The 15,601-nt window shown below is 40.6% G+C and overlaps 1 protein-coding gene across 40 annotated transcripts in view; it reads left to right on the top strand.

Annotated features, from left to right (window-relative positions):
* Window positions 1-15,601, top strand: part of LOC135200192 (ankyrin-2-like) — a 702,328-nt gene that overhangs the window by 351,731 nt on the left and 334,996 nt on the right. Inside the window, exon 1 of one of the 40 annotated variants that reach the window (XM_064228597.1) lies at window positions 4,682-4,848. The exons of the other annotated variants lie outside the window; for them this stretch is intronic. Coding sequence (XP_064084667.1) covers window positions 4,825-4,848 — 24 coding nt within the window. The 5' untranslated portion in view covers window positions 4,682-4,824. Of the gene's footprint in view, window positions 1-4,681; window positions 4,849-15,601 lie in introns of those variants that run through there. 40 annotated transcript variants of the gene reach the window in all.

Here is a 15,601-nt window from a genome sequence, read left to right as displayed (position 1 = left end):
CGCCGTTATTACCATGGCTGTATTTTGCTTTCTAATGGTTAGTACCGTTAATGTGTTGCTTTGTAACATTAGAATTTTCCTAGGTCAGACTGGGGACAGTACATCATCTCACTTCAGTTGATGATTGCGTCTCATGAAGCACTGCTGTTTTGAAAACTGTCGGTGATGTTTTTAAAGTTATTTAGAACTGTTGAGCCTGTATATGTGTATATTTTCACTGCGCTGATGGTCTCTGTAGAAGGGTCGAGCCTTTCGGTTCTCAGCAAGTGTTTTGGGGCATAGGCTGAAGCTAGCCCAAAGCTGTTTTCTTGATCCTGGATGACTCTGGTAACCATTGACAGGTCGACTGGTATTGGGGAGGCCATGATCGAACCGCGGACTTTCCTAATGCGATGCCAGTGTTGTCTGCAATAGAGCCCTATATAAGATGTGACCATGCTATTGAGTTGTTGCCCTTTGGGATTTCCAAGTTTCTTAGTAGAAGACTGAAAGAGCTATTGAAAAAAAGAGAAAACGAAAAAACCGAGATCAAGGGAAAGAAGGTTTGTCGCTTGCCAAGTGTCTCGGTTCTTATCCGGAGATTTCTTACCAGACACACAAATCCCCTCGCTGAGATTTCACCCGGGAACTTATATCTTCTCGAGGAGCCCTTTGGTATCGGGAGCCATTAAGAAGACCTTGGCCTTGCTTTCCTTCCTTTGAGCATTTGAAGTAGAATTTTAAAAAATACTCCTCGAAAAAGAAGTTATATCGCTTGTCTGTCAAGAACTTAAAGAACAGTTCAGCAGCTGATTTTCCGTTTATCTCCCTCATGTCTTTTCTCTTTTTACTTTTGTGTTCTTCCTCCCATTTGTCGGGGTTTGTTGACGTCTAGTGGCGATTGAAGCCCATTAAGGTGCAATCTCTTGATGGGGGGAGGGGTCTGGGGAGTTGGTCAGGTGGTGGGGACCAGACTGAGACGGCTGGATGGTGGGAAGGGAAGGTCAGGAAAGAGAAAAGGTGCTAGAAGGAGGAGACGGCTAAAAGAGACGAAGGGTAAATGTAAACACTGCTAATGGGGAAACGGGGACACAGCAGATCGGATAAACCCTTTACTTAATGGCTATTTCGAGGCTCGGAGATGAGATCGTCTTGCAATTTTCACGTTCGTTTTTTTTTCTGGCGTCAGCATTCATTAGCATCGTATGAAATACACGAGCACATTTTCCCCGAACATGGTCAAACGCGTCTGATCGTTTTCGGTTTCCTGAACAGACCCAGTGCAATGGATTTTTATAGTCGCGTCAGCCAGGGTAGCCATTCTGTTATGACGAAAATGTTTTGGACGTGACTTTCAACCCAACTGCGAATGGAGTTGGCAGACAGGCGCAATGATTGCTTGTCACGGAAACTTTTTGCTTCCCACAAATGGACGAGTTAAAAAAAAATAGCTAAGCGCTGAGAATTTGGATAGTTGAGGTCTACCTAAACATTTTCAGCTCTCTCTCTCTCTCTCTCTCTCTCTCTCTCTCTCTCTCTCTCTCTCTCTCTCTCTCTCTGTGTGTGTGTGTGTGTTATAGTGTAAAATCCTATTATAGTTCATCGCAAGGGAGTTTGTTTAATAGAATCATGAATGACGTAATTAGGAAATAATCTAAGCGAGTCTCATTTTATGAAAGTAGTCATTTTCCCTTCCTTCATTCATTAAAAGAAAGCAGGAAAAGGACAGTTTTTTTATGAGTTGAAAGGAAGATCATAGTTACAAGTGAAGATGGTTAGATATTGGTTTTATTAAAAGAAGTTCCAACCTTGTGTTGAAATCTCATTACAAAATATGAGGACACCAAGTTAAGATTTTCTCGATAGACTTGATAGATTTCCCAGACATTGTTGAAGAAGTAGTGTTACATCCAGTGAGTAATTGTAATTAATTATCTCTGCATCGGTGGTATAATGGTTAGTGTCGTGGCATGCCTCTCAGATGTCGCTGGTTCACGTCTCCGCCAGGCTCTGTATCAGGATCAGTTACTGCTGCAGTGGGTGGTTGAGACTAACATTCGTTGGAAGCTTGAATTTCAAGCCAGTGGCCCCTGTGTGCTTGTTTCATGTGAATAGGTTTTATCTACTGAAAAAATAATAATAACCATAATTTAGATAATCTCCAGTGGACTTATATTTACGACGATTTATTTCCTGAAAGATGCTTGATTAGAAGACCCAGCTAAGTGTCAGGAATGTTTCCAGTAGCTTATAATTGACAGTGATTCATTTAGATTTCGGAATAAGATTACGACTGCTTTAGTAGTCTCTCTGTTGTTTTTGCAAATCTGGATGGGTCAGCTTGTGCGCAGCATGAACAAGAAACATTTCATTTGAGTCTACCTCAAAATCGAGAAGCCCTCTGACTGTGAGAATATGGAAATATAATCCTTTCACATCTATCGGCATTTCCGTAACTCAGCTGTATTATAATAGAACACAGAAGGATGGTCGCTCTGACAAAGCTCTGAACATGCCACAAGGCTGATCTGTTTGTGGAAGTGGAATGTGATTCATGTTTAGGAGGAGTTCTTCAGGTTCCAGGTGAGAATTATCCGACCCTGTCTGAAATACTCCCCCAGTAGGAGGGTCACTATATATATATATATATATATATATATATAATATATATATATATATATATATATAATATATATATATATATAGTATATATATATGTGTGTACTCATGCATGCTACGAATGTATATCTCATATCACACACTTAGTCGTGAGGTCGTAGTAAATTCCATCTTCTTTTGCCTACTCCCATTCTTATTCTTATATACGAACAGTTGTGCTGAACTGGTACGAACGTCAAGTAGTGAAACATTTAAATGGTTGTATTTCCATCTGCGGTTTTGATCGAAGCCTGTCTTTCTTATTTGGGTAGCCATTGAGTCGAGATCAGATTTCACGCTTTTCACCCCTGCCAACGAAGTGTGGGAGATTGTTTTCACCCGGTATGAGTGAACAATATTTGCTGGAAGGAATAGGGAAAACTCTATGGGTTGACACCTTTCCAGTGATAATGAACGATTGGTGGATGGTGTAAAGATACCATGTGTTGTCATGACTTTTATTTTCTCCAACCTTAAGACGGTGGAGTTACACTCGCCCTTGCTGTAGATCGGCTCATATGTTATATTACCTTCACCAACTAAATACGACAGATATGAAGTAAGAATTCATGTATACCTTGACGACTGGCCGTATCCGGTAGACAGAAATATGTGCTCATACGTTTTTATCATTATAAGAGGTGTGGGCTGCGTTGGTGCCTAGCCCGCTTATTATTATTGCAGGGTAAAAATGTACGAAATATTTTGTTCATAAAGTGCTGCTCATATTTTAATCATAAGTTAGGTAGGAGGGCTTTTTTTCACTCTGATAGATTCTCGTTAAGTGAGCATTTTCGGTGCCTTTACTTTTCATTTTACCACAACGTTCGTTGCTTTTCTCGCCTCGCGGCCGTTCGGTGTTCTAAGTTATTGGCTCAATACCGCCTGTCTTATTTCAAGTTTTTTCCAATTTTCTTACACATTGGGAACTTCCACCAGGTAAATGTGTAGCAAATTATTATTATCCTTTTTTATTCTAGAATTTGTTCCTTGTTTCTTTTTGAGCGTATTTGGAGTGCGTTTATTTATTGAGTGGTGTTCTATTTGTAGAGGACTTTGTATTAGGGCTGCAGATGCAGTGTCTTCTACGGCATTACGTTTTCGGAATTGATGGGATATTTATATTGTATGCTGCTTGATTTTAGTTCCGTCTTCCGCTTGACAAAAAAAAAAAATATATTCCATACTCAACTTAAGTGTTTAGATTTCTTTCAAGTGATGGTTTTATATGTAAAAGGTGATTTCTTGTACTTTGCTCTAACAGTGACTTAATTAACGCATACAGTTTCTCTCTCTCTCTCTCTCCTCACGCGCATGCAGACGCATTATTGCTGTATTCGTTGTGTAGTTGTTTGCGTTTCTGTTTCGTCAGTTCGTCTCAACTTTTGTGCTTGATTGTAACTGTACCCTTCTATAAAGGACTCATAGAAATGACGTCGATCAGACTTCCGATTTTTTCCCAAGCGTTCAGTGCATTCTGTTGATTCCGTCGTGGAATGGCGATAGAGGGTGAGTCAGCGTTAAAGAGAGATGTGTCCTTTGCTTCCCTGCTTATTGCTCCGTAGGAGTTAATCCTGTTTTCTTCCTGGAGAACACTTGTAGCTCGTTTGGCTTTATCGTCGGGAGTTGGGGAAAAGCAGACAACACACGAAAGGGGTCGTCAAGGACGAGCGATTGCAATGAGGTGTGGGGGGGGGGGAGGTTGAGAGGTGGGGGGGTGCTAGTGAATGGAGGACCAGGGTGAGGTGTGGCGTGAGAGAGCGAAAGAAAGGAGGCAGAGGAGTGTGAGGAATAAGAGAAGTTTATAAAACACAAGCCGCGAGTGTTGTTCTTGTGACTTCCTTGTGATTGCCAGTTGCATTTTCAGCTGCTCCTCTCGAATGCAGCTGGAGACGTTCAACATTTCGTAAGGCGAAGGGGGCGTGCATGCGCCTTGTGTTTGTGTGTGCATTTGCGAGTGTGTTGTGTGTGTGCGTGCGTGTAAGTGTTGTGTGTGCGTGCGATGGTGTGTCCACGTGCGCGGGCGTATTGATCGGTGTTGCGCGGGCGAGGGGAGTCGGGTGCGGCGGCCGTGGTGACGGTCGTCGGACAGTCTTCGTCTGAGAGCCTCAGTGACCACACCCGTAGTGACAACGCCCATGGCACGCCATTTGACACGCCCATACCCGTAGGAATGAGCTAGGCAACATGGTCACCGAAGGAACGAATCTGGTAAGTGGTGCCGTTCGTTCGCTCAGAAGAGGTCCTTCTCATTTCGGCCGCTCGCTCTCCTTCAGGACTGCTGGTTGTCAGTGCTAGGTGACAGGTGGAGGGTGGGTGGGTGGTGTTGGGCGGAAGGACATGCGGCAGGGTGGGTGGGGAGTATAATAGTAATGGTGGCGGTGTGTGGATAGACAGAAGAAAACCGCCTGCTTCACTGTCTGCCCCGCCCCCTTTTTTCGTCTCTTAAGTGTGACACTTGTCCCCCTCCGAGCGTTCGCCCTCCGCAAGCACAGGGGCGTCTTGACAGTCATGGTTGATGTTCCTCGCCTTTTGGGAAGAGACGGCAATGAGGGGAAATGCTCTTGCAACTAACCACTCCGCTCTTGCAATCGATGTTGTTTGGTAATGGTTGCTTCTCAAATGACACCAATAGAACGTCAAAACGCTCACAGAGTAAATCAGGACTCATTTCAAAGGTTTGGCGAGAGAATGAAATGAGAAGTAATTACGATGAAAACTAAAATCTGATGTGACTCGTTTTGCATGCTTCATGGCCTTTATTGCAGTGGCAAACTTCAGTATTTCCGTACGTGCTAAAAGTCTCATCTCGTGAAAGCCAGAAGGAAGTCACAGGTATTTCGGGAACCCTCAGTTTTGTGCCGGTCGACTCCGATGGTGGCCGAGGCGCCACCGCGTCCAGGCCTGATGTATTCCTCTGGATTATTGAAAATTTAGGGGAAGGACTCGGTCTGCTGTCGCTTTTCGTTTGGACGAGCAAGTTACGGACTTTAAACTTCCAGGCAAATAACTCAATAAAAATTATGATAGATCCCGTACGCAAAATGTATATTTTATGTATGCCTCCCCCCCCCCCCCCCCTTTTTTTTTTTTTTTTTTTTTTTTTGGGGGGGGGGGTCTCAGGGTGACAGTTTTGGTGTGTATGTGTTTGTATTATGAACAGTTGCATTACTGAATGACACCGTCCGGTATGGACTTACCTGTGCATTTTATGAAGGGACTCATCATGGCCATCAAAAGGAGCGAAAAACGGTTAAGCAAAGAATCTTTTCCTCAGTTGTTATAGGTCATGCAGTTGATGACGCAATGGCCAGCCATATCTTGTAACGCCTACCTTCACTGCTTCCTCCCCCTTCGTCTCCCGGGTCAGTGGAGTCGTTCGCTTTGGTCAATTCCACTTTTCTCTAACAGGCTCTCGCCGATTCACTTTTGTTGTCTCTTGAAGGATTTTCTGATTAATGTAAGACCTCAGTAATGTGATCATTTGCAGTCATTTTTACTAGGATTTAATTTGTTCTAGAAAATGGGCCTTTAAATACGTGTGGAAGACAAGTCAATGGGTTTTTGTCTGTCACCCAATATTGGTGGTCTACGCAAGAATATCCAATGTCCTCCTTCTCATAGATTTTATCAATTCTGGTATCAGTTTGCCTTGTAAGGCTTTGATATGCTTCTAATGTTAACGTTATTTTCTCTCTCTCTCTCTCTCTCTCTCTCTCTCTCTCTCTCTCTCTCTCTCTCATATTTAGCTGTGGATTCAGACATTTATTTTGTATCACAGGTTTGCATATCTAAGATAAATTTTGATGAATGATTTTAAGTTCACAATATTTGTTTGTTATACATTTTCGTAATTTCTGGCTTTTGATTGTTATGATGTATAGGTACTAGTGTGTCTTTGTTTCAGCAAAAAATGTGTTTTCAGACTGGAATTGAAAAGTGTTTGACAATAAGTTTGAAAGACTCAGCTGGAATACGCTAATGTCGTCAGGTCCCCCCCCCCCCCCCCCCCAAGCAAAGAGGTATAATAACTGAAGTAATGATATTTACTCGAACATTTTTTGTTCGTGTGTTTTAGCAAATTAATCTAATAGAAGTTTCAGCAGCAAGTTTTTTTTTTATATAAGAAATGAGTTTCAAAACTCACCTTTCTTAGAAGACATTGTGATATCTCAGGTGAATGACTTATTAATTTTCCACACTGGACTAAAAGTAATTGTCCATTAATATCCTTATTTGCAAAATACATTTAAATGGTAATGCCTAATTCAATTGACCTCAATTTTGTAGGACATGATGGTAGGTGTTTTTTCAATAGTTTTTGGGTCATCTGTATTCTCTAATGTTCATACACTTTCCCTTCGACAGGAAACCATTTTTTCTTCTGTTTCGTTCCATTTTCTGTGTGATTGCAGAAAGCAGAATTTTTTGTGCATCCAGTGGTGTTGTGAGCGGGAGAATGAGTGTGTGCATGATAAGTGTTACTCTATAAGTGCGCTTGTAATAAGCGTGCAAGAACTTCAGTGATGAGTTGTTCTCCATCAGCTTCCTTATTTTGATATTTATGACATCGGTGGTTAGGTTGTTTGAAGACGAAGGGAGGTCATGTCGGAGGACCAAGTCGTCTTTTCTTCATCCTCCTCCTCCTCCTCCTCCTCCTCCTCCTCCTCCTCCTCCTCCTCCTCCTCCTCCTCCTCTTGGCTGTCTTCTCGAGTCCCCGTCCTGCCCATAACGATTTCCAATATTTGGTTACTATTAATGTCTCCCTTCTAACCACGTTTCACCGTGTCCTTTCGATCTGATACAGCACTGTCATCGTTGCCCCTGTGCTTACGCATTTCTCCTCATAACCTTATAGTTAGGATGTGCTTTCGCTGGCTCACTGGGTGGGGGGATGCTTGTTCAATCAAGGAGGTTGCGTAGTCCTTACGTATAACGTCTGATGAGGCGCTTCCAGTGGTATTCAGATTTCATACACCGAGTTCCGCACAATGCAGATTTGTTATCTCTCTCTCTCTCTCTCTCTCTCTCTCTCTCTCTCTCTCTCTCTCTCTAATGGACGGTTTCCTGTCGACAGGTTTGATTGATGATTTGTTTTCGTCCTGTCTTCGGCGGTAATCTTCCTAGTGAGATAGACATTCTTGGGGATATATCTGGGATATAGATTATGGTAATGCTAATGGTATGTGGGTTGCTTGTACATTAACTTTGCTATTGAATACCCATTTGGTAGGTGATGCAGCAGTACGACATTATCATTCGTTTTTAGTGTTTCATAAAGAATTTTGAGTGAATCGGGGTTCATCGTTGTCGGATTGATAACTCTCAAATATGTGTGAGATGATCTGGACGAAGTCTCCATTCATCTAGGAATCATGCAGTAACCTGTCATGGGTCTCAAAATGTGTGAGACAGACGATCACTTGTGTTTTTCATGTTCTCGCCGTGATCGAAGGCTATTATGGCATGTGCTGCGGTGGTTTTAAGAGAATTAATTATTGCGCGATTTATTGAATTATGCTTCAGCGCTCTCGGATTTAGTTTGGGTCGTATGCATACATTGTAGGGTATACTTTTTATGTTCTTAAACTTTCATTAAACTTTCATTGTTGAACGGTTAAATTTATTCAAAAATGGAAAATATTTTCTTTTAAAAATTGTGTACTTAGCAGAAACTATTCGTATTTAATAATTGCTGCATTGGTATTGTGAGCTCGTTGAAATATGTTGTGATTCTTTCTGTTACTGATATTGCCACTTTTTACTTGATTATCTGGATAGATTCAACTAGATTACAACCTTGATAATGCTTGATGAATTTCACACACACATACACACACACACATACAAAGTTGTCAAAAGTTTGTTGCTAGTACATAATGGAGTGGTGTTTGGGAGATATAACGTGAATGTTTGGCCTTTCATTAATGTCTTATTTTGAAGACTTTCTTATTTACGTGGAGTGTGTTTAAAAATAGGCTGCATTGTACGTGCACATTTATTTAGACCAATAAAATTAATGGAAGCATGTAAACTGATATATATATATATATATATATATATATATATATATATATATATATATATATATATATATACATACATACATACATACATATATAGAAAAACACATCTTACACTTCCAGTACGTGTTGAGAATTCGTCAGTTGCGTGAAGATGAAAATTCGTAGTATTCCAGTCAGTTCTTTTCGATGTAGTGTTACTTGTCACTATTTTTCGGTCCTTGTGTCATTTTTTGATGCGTTGGGCTAATGCTATCGTGCTCCCATTCCTGCTGAAGAGTGTGGCTCTCGTACCAGGTTCAATTATATTTCATCTGATTGGTCTTCGATGTTCATGAAGATGGTGTCATCCGGATGTCATTTTTAAAATGTCGATGTTCTCCATTTTCTTTTGTTTTTTGTAGTTTTCGTTATTCATGGGTTTTGATAGTGGCTATTGTATATCAAGAATGATTTCCATTACCATCAGAAACCTCGTTCCGTTCTTTATAGTGTGATATAGAAATCTTTGACCCTGCTAAAAATATCAAATGACGCTCGTTGAGAACTGGATGACGCAGTGCATTCATTCATCTGTACTTTGTATTGGAAGGTGAAGGTTTTGTTCATTGTTGTCATGTGTGATACCTTGTTGCTGTGATGATGGTTGTATGTGAATGTTAATAGTATTGCTACTTTTTGGACAGCTCCTTGGTCGTCGAGAAACGGAAGAGGGCTCTGGAGTTGAACCGCAGGTGTGCTGTTTCACACATTCGTTATGGAAGCTCTGGGTTATCACCGTCCAGGATATTTCTAGGATTGGGTGTTCGCTTGAAGAAGAAAAAAAAAAAAAAAAAAAAAAAAAAAAAGGAAAGCGAAATTGCGCCCCCCCTCTCCCCCTTCTCTCTCTCTCTCTCTCTCTCTCTCTCTCATTGTAGCGCCATAGAGAGAGTAGGAAAATAAAGGCTGTGGATTTAAAAGCAGGGTGTGTGTAGAGGGGAAGAAAACAATAGGGTCGAGAGACTCCTTTCAGGGCTCAAGATGCAGTCTGGCCGTGAAGGGGTAGAAGAGTATGAGAGAGAGAGAGAGAGAGAGAGAGAGAGAGAGAGAGAGAGAGAGAGAAATATTGATGGAGTTTGGTTGACGTGATATCCATGCCGCCATTTTTCTGCGATGGGGGGATAGATGGACGGTGGTGAATATTGGAGTAGGATTAGTAGCGAATGAATAACTAACCGAAGTGGAAGGGGAGATAGAGTGAGTGTGCTAATGAAAACACTCTTGGAGGAAGGGGATTTTTGGGCGATGGACAAGAATTGTCTAAGGGAGATAAGGATACTGCAAATTGTAGGACATAATCTCTCTCTCTCTCTCTCTCTCTCTCTCTCTCTCTCTCTCTCTCTCATATCATTGTGTTTAGTTCATCTTGTCCATATTTGTCTTTGGGATGTGGTAACACATATTACACCATATTATTATTTGAAATAGAATGATCACTTGTGTACGTATTTTAAAAGAAGTGGTTTATTGAACTTGATGCCTTGAATAGTGAGCCCCTTTTCCACCTATATTCTTTACTTTGTCAGTTGTTTGTCCATCTTCATATATGTAGCGTCGGCTACATTCGTAAATATTGTTTGTTTATCAAAATATGCCTTGGGCAAAGCAGCATCCTCGGGATCATCTGAAGGGGACCGAGGGGAAATCACATTGAAAGGACGAATGTCGCTTAGGCAGAGCAACTGCTCGGCTGATCATCAGTATCTGGTGATGTCACTGCTTTTGCAAATCGACCACAGTGTGAAATTAACTGTTGAGGAAATTTTTCCACCAAAGTTATCATATACAATTTTTTTTTTTCTAAAAATAGAAATGGCGATTCATTTTTAATCTGCAAGGTTACTTAGTCGAGAGCCACATTTAGATTGTAACTAGAAATTTTGCGTTAAAAGAAAAAATCTGACACTAAAAGCCTCTCAGATGCCTCCCTCCCCATGAAAATGAAGGACGAATAGCCTTTTTCGTATTGGATTCAGTTGAATCAGCATTCAGCTTTCTCCGCCCGGTTTAGGGTCATTGTTTTGTAACAGATGTGTAGCCTTCATATTGAGTGCTTTCTCACATCTTCGCTCATTCATGGGTAAAACTTCACGTCTAGATTAGCGTCAGATCTTTCGCTCTCTTGTCTCTCAATTTACGTTTCTTCAGTCAATTTGCGTGATTTACAAGTGGTCTTAAGAAATGGTCTTTTCTGTAATATTTCGAAAAGTTGCTGATCACTTGTTTTCTTCCCTGTACTTGATTTAGTGGATAGGCCCGTGATCTTTCCAAAGTGCAGACCAAGGTAATTAGGTAATCGATCAGTGAATTTTGCGTTGGTGGTAATGCTGCTGTCATAGTGATTGTACATAGTATACTTAGAGGCTGGTTTTCATAGCTCTAGAAAAACCGTTTGAATATCCTAATGCTAAATTTGTACTCTGATGTTCTAAATTTATCGTTTTTGATAATTGCAGATATAGTAGCATGATTCATAATCTCTAGCTAGTTTGTTTTGCCATTTAAATACGTCTGTAAGGGTTTAAACTGTTGTCTATATATATATATATATATATATATATATATATATATATATATATTAGTGTGTGATACACTGCCAACTAAAATTAGTAGTCGAGTTCCTTTTTTATTTGTTTTATTATATAATTTTTTGCTGGATATACTTTTGGGTTTTGTCATTCCAATATGTTTGCAATTAACATTTATTGTATTGTTACACCAAAGGGATTATGAACTTATACGCCTAGTTTGTCTATGGAAATCACTTTTGTGGAGCCATCGTTTTTTATAAGTACCTCTCTCTCTCTCCCTCTCTCTCTCGACAAAAAATAACCCAATGGTGAATTCCAACGAGTAAGATATAAAGGTATTCGCTAAAGGTAGCCAATTAGTCTCTCTCTCTCTCTCTCTCTCTCTCTCTCTCTCTCTCTCTCTCTCTCCGCATTGTGAGGTAGATTTGTTCTTCCAGATTTAATATTCGTATGAGGCGGGCAGGCCTTTATATCACTTAAGCTTTTCGTTAGTAAGGAAGTAAGACCTCGTGAACACAACTTGGCTTTGTTTGCGGATTCTTAGTGACTTTTCCCAGAGGCAGGGCTTGTCGCGGCGAAGCGTGGTGTAATTCAAGAAACTTTGTTATCGGTGAATCGGACTAGAATTACAACACAGCGTTGCGTCCTCCTTGCATTGGGGTAGACACATCATTAGAAAAAAATGTCCTGATGCCTCGATGGTGGAATGGAGTCTGTTTTCTGATGGTCTTGGTCTGGTTTGTTAGTCTGTGGTCTGTGTAGGTGCATGCCTTCTTTACGGTGCGAGCTGTGCCAGATCTGCTCCAAGAATCTCTCTCTTTCTCTCTCTCTCTCTCTCTCTCTCTCTCTCTCTCTCTCTCTCTCTCTCTCTGTCTAGACTATATAACGTCGCGTTTTTTTTTTTTCAGGTGGTTTTGTGGTTCTTTCCATGAAATTGGAGATTTTCCGTAAGCTTGTTTTCCTATGTGTGCTGAGATCACCGATATCTTTATCTAGTGATGATTTTGCTTTATCTTTCGGTCTTCTCGGTTCTCTCTGTTGAAATGAAAGTTGTAGTAAGCCTCTCATTTCACTTATTTTGTAATATTAAAAAGCACAATGAAACACGATCTGTCATAACGGGTGTATCGAGAAAATGCTGCCTAAATCAGGCGGATTGCTTTTATGCAGAAGTCGAATTCTATTGTGAAAAGAGTCTGTGTCAGTATTGAGATGCTTCGGAGTAAATCTGCTCAGCTTTAATGTTCAATTGTTTGAAATAAAGCAAAAGACTCCGCCTGGAGAGAGACCTCCTCGGTGATGATGAATGAGAGTTATGAACTCAGCCTGCGGGTTCCGTCTGCAGTTGACTCGCAAGATGCTTACGTAGTTGTTCTGTTGACTTGAAATGCTATGCTATCAGGAAATCTGTGTGAGATTATCTGAATGACTCGCAGCATGGCCAGAAAACCTCATTCAGCTCAAGATTTGTGTAGTAATTTTCCGTTGACTATTGAAGACACTCCCAGAAGTTATTCATAGCATTTGTACGTAGAGTACTTTCCTCAAGTTTTGTTTTCATGGCAAGTTTTTTCGGCTTTAGAATTATGCGGAATATTTACTCTCGGTTTTTAGGATGGTCTTCTCAACATCCAACCTTCACCTATTAGAATGAAAGCTAACCATCTGTATGCAGAAAGTTGCAGCTTACTATCCATTCCTTTTGCTGAAACGTGTGCTCCTTTCTTCTTAGCCCATCTTTGTGGAGATGCAGTTGGTCGTAACGACCCATCTTTTCATAGAAACGTCATTTTAGCAGCCCATCTCCATGTGGACAGCTTGCCAGTTTTGATGTCTGTTTCATGGAGATACAGGGACACGGAGTCATGTCAACCCATCTTGAATTGATACTGAAAAAAATGTAGTCTTAGTGTAGCGTGATTGTAATATTAAAATTTCATGAACACAGAAATAACAATTATGTTTCCACACTTCAGATTAAATAGAGATATCTCTTCTCATGTTGGTAGAATGTTCTGATTTTACATTCCTTTTAAATGTAATCATTATCATCATCATCATCATTGTTTAGGATTTTTGGAATGCATGTATCAGGTGAATATAACGATGAGATCCATTGATTACAACATCAAAATGTTTGCACAAGTTCTGCTTTGTGTGTCCCATTGGAGACGTCAAAGGAATCGAAGTTAATCTTCGAAATGGGTTTTGGTTGGAATCAGGTGTAGTGGTGAGGACGCAGCGCCGACGTGAATCACCACGAATCCTTTGGCATCCAGTAGTGGCTACGGCTAACTGGTCCTTGATTTTTGTCTTTGGCACCTTTCTTCTCTGTGCTGTTGCTTTAGTTTCTGTTGTTTCTGCTGCTTCTTCATCAGGTCTCATCTTTCATTTATTCATAATTTATCATACTCATTTTTATATTTCATGTTCATTAGGGCGCTGAATAATCCTGATGGGTTCCGGCGCTTGGTCCTCAAGACCTAACTTTCATAATTACCAATCAATCAATCAATCAAACGGCCAACGGGCATAGGCAATTGGGGTTATTGCTGTAGTTTTTAGTGCCTTTTCATTGCCTTAAAGAGGTGACATCTTCCCGCTTCTTCTTCTCTCACAGAGAGAGAGAGAGAGAGAGAGAGAGAGAGAGAGAGAGAGAGAGAGAGAGAGAATATTGGACTTCACTGACGGCTGTAAAGAGGATGTACTATGTTTATGAATATGAAAGCTTGCAAGTTACGACGGAGTCATAATAGTTTTCCCGTAACCACGAGAAGCCATAGGAATCGTGCGTTCGAAGTGGCGTGCAGGGAGCGTCCACTGCGACGCCGATGAAGAATGCGACCGGGAGCGAAGCACCGGCATGTGTAGTTGCCAGCACCAGCAACAATGTCAGCTCGAGGGAAGACGAGACTTTAGCTCTTTAGTTATTGCTAGAGGGCATTGTTAATGCTCGAGTTAACCTTGCTGGCCTCTTCAGCGATGAGTGATTGGAGACGAGATGGAATGGCTAGTACATAATGTACTACCGTGTTGTCTGCGTTTCATTGTCACGGTGCTTTCGCGTTCCCTGATTGAGTGACGTAGTTTTGACGGCGCATTCAGCTGGGTCATCGGTTGATGATTATTGATTTCCAGGCATTCATCCCCAGACTTTCTTCAAGTAAACTGACAAAACATCTGGCTTGCTGACGGTCCAGATTTCTCTAGAGTCTGGACTGACACGTGCCACTTCTTCGCCCCACCCTTTTTATTGGAAGGTTGAGTCCTATTGTCAGTCCCTCTTTTAGAATGATATTGAACGAGCTCTTTTGCCTATCTGACCATCTTGTCTCTATTTGGGTTAGTTATGATGCCTTCTCGAAGTTAAATATAGCGTCACGAACGGTTTCGTTTACAGTGGTGTCTTCGTGCACTTTGTCGTGTTTGATGTTGTCATTGTCACTTTATTATCAACGAAGCTTAGTGAAATGAAAATGATGAAAAAATCCCCCTGCTATTTAAAGAACCAGCTGTCATTAACACGGGAAAAGTACACTCGTGTGGTCAATAAGTGACCTGCGCGTTTAGTGCCAATCACAATGTCTCCTCTTGATAAGAAGTAAGGAAACCTTTTTTCTGACCACGCTGCTTCACACCGATGTGACGCCTTCAATCCAGCTCATTCAGCCTGAACCGGCTGCCACCCAAAGAGGTGGTTTATTGCGTAGATGTCAGCGTATCTAATTTCTTGTTTATTATTGCTCTACATAGTTGATGGGAAAATGATGATGAACCTATATTATACCGGTATTATGCTAATAATATCAATTTTCAGTTTTGTGTGCCAGGTATCGGAAAAGTTTGATCTCTTTTGTTCCCTTGTTATTTTCCATTACGTAGAATAACTATATGTGTATCATTATATATATAATATATATATATATATATATATATATATATATATATATATATATATAATATATATATATTATATATATTATATATATAGTTTGTGTATAGTTGTATATATTCAGCAGGATTTAAGATAAATTCTACCTCAGTTTATTTGCCAAATTCTCGAGCGTTTGAATCCAATTTAGTACGATACTTGATATATAGATTAAGATCTGGAAAAGAATAATGGACTAGAATGAGTATTGACTCGCAAGTAGGTCTTTCACTAGACAACAGCAAGTTTCATTTTGTTCCGCTTGTGGTTCATTCATGATGTTGGTAGATGAATCAGTCTTGTAACTGACTTGATTGATATTTTCATCTTTCCTTTAGTTGCTACATTGAAAAGTTTAGAAGTCGCGCTGTTCAAGAGGTGATGCTCCCCATTTCAGATCTTTATTGGAACCTGTTCATCATTATGACCATGCCAGATTT

The sequence above is a fragment of the Macrobrachium nipponense genome, chromosome 26, assembly GCF_015104395.2.
Source record: "Macrobrachium nipponense isolate FS-2020 chromosome 26, ASM1510439v2, whole genome shotgun sequence".
Taxonomy (NCBI): Eukaryota; Metazoa; Arthropoda; class Malacostraca; order Decapoda; family Palaemonidae; genus Macrobrachium; species Macrobrachium nipponense.
This window is presented reverse-complemented; position numbering and strand designations above follow the sequence as displayed.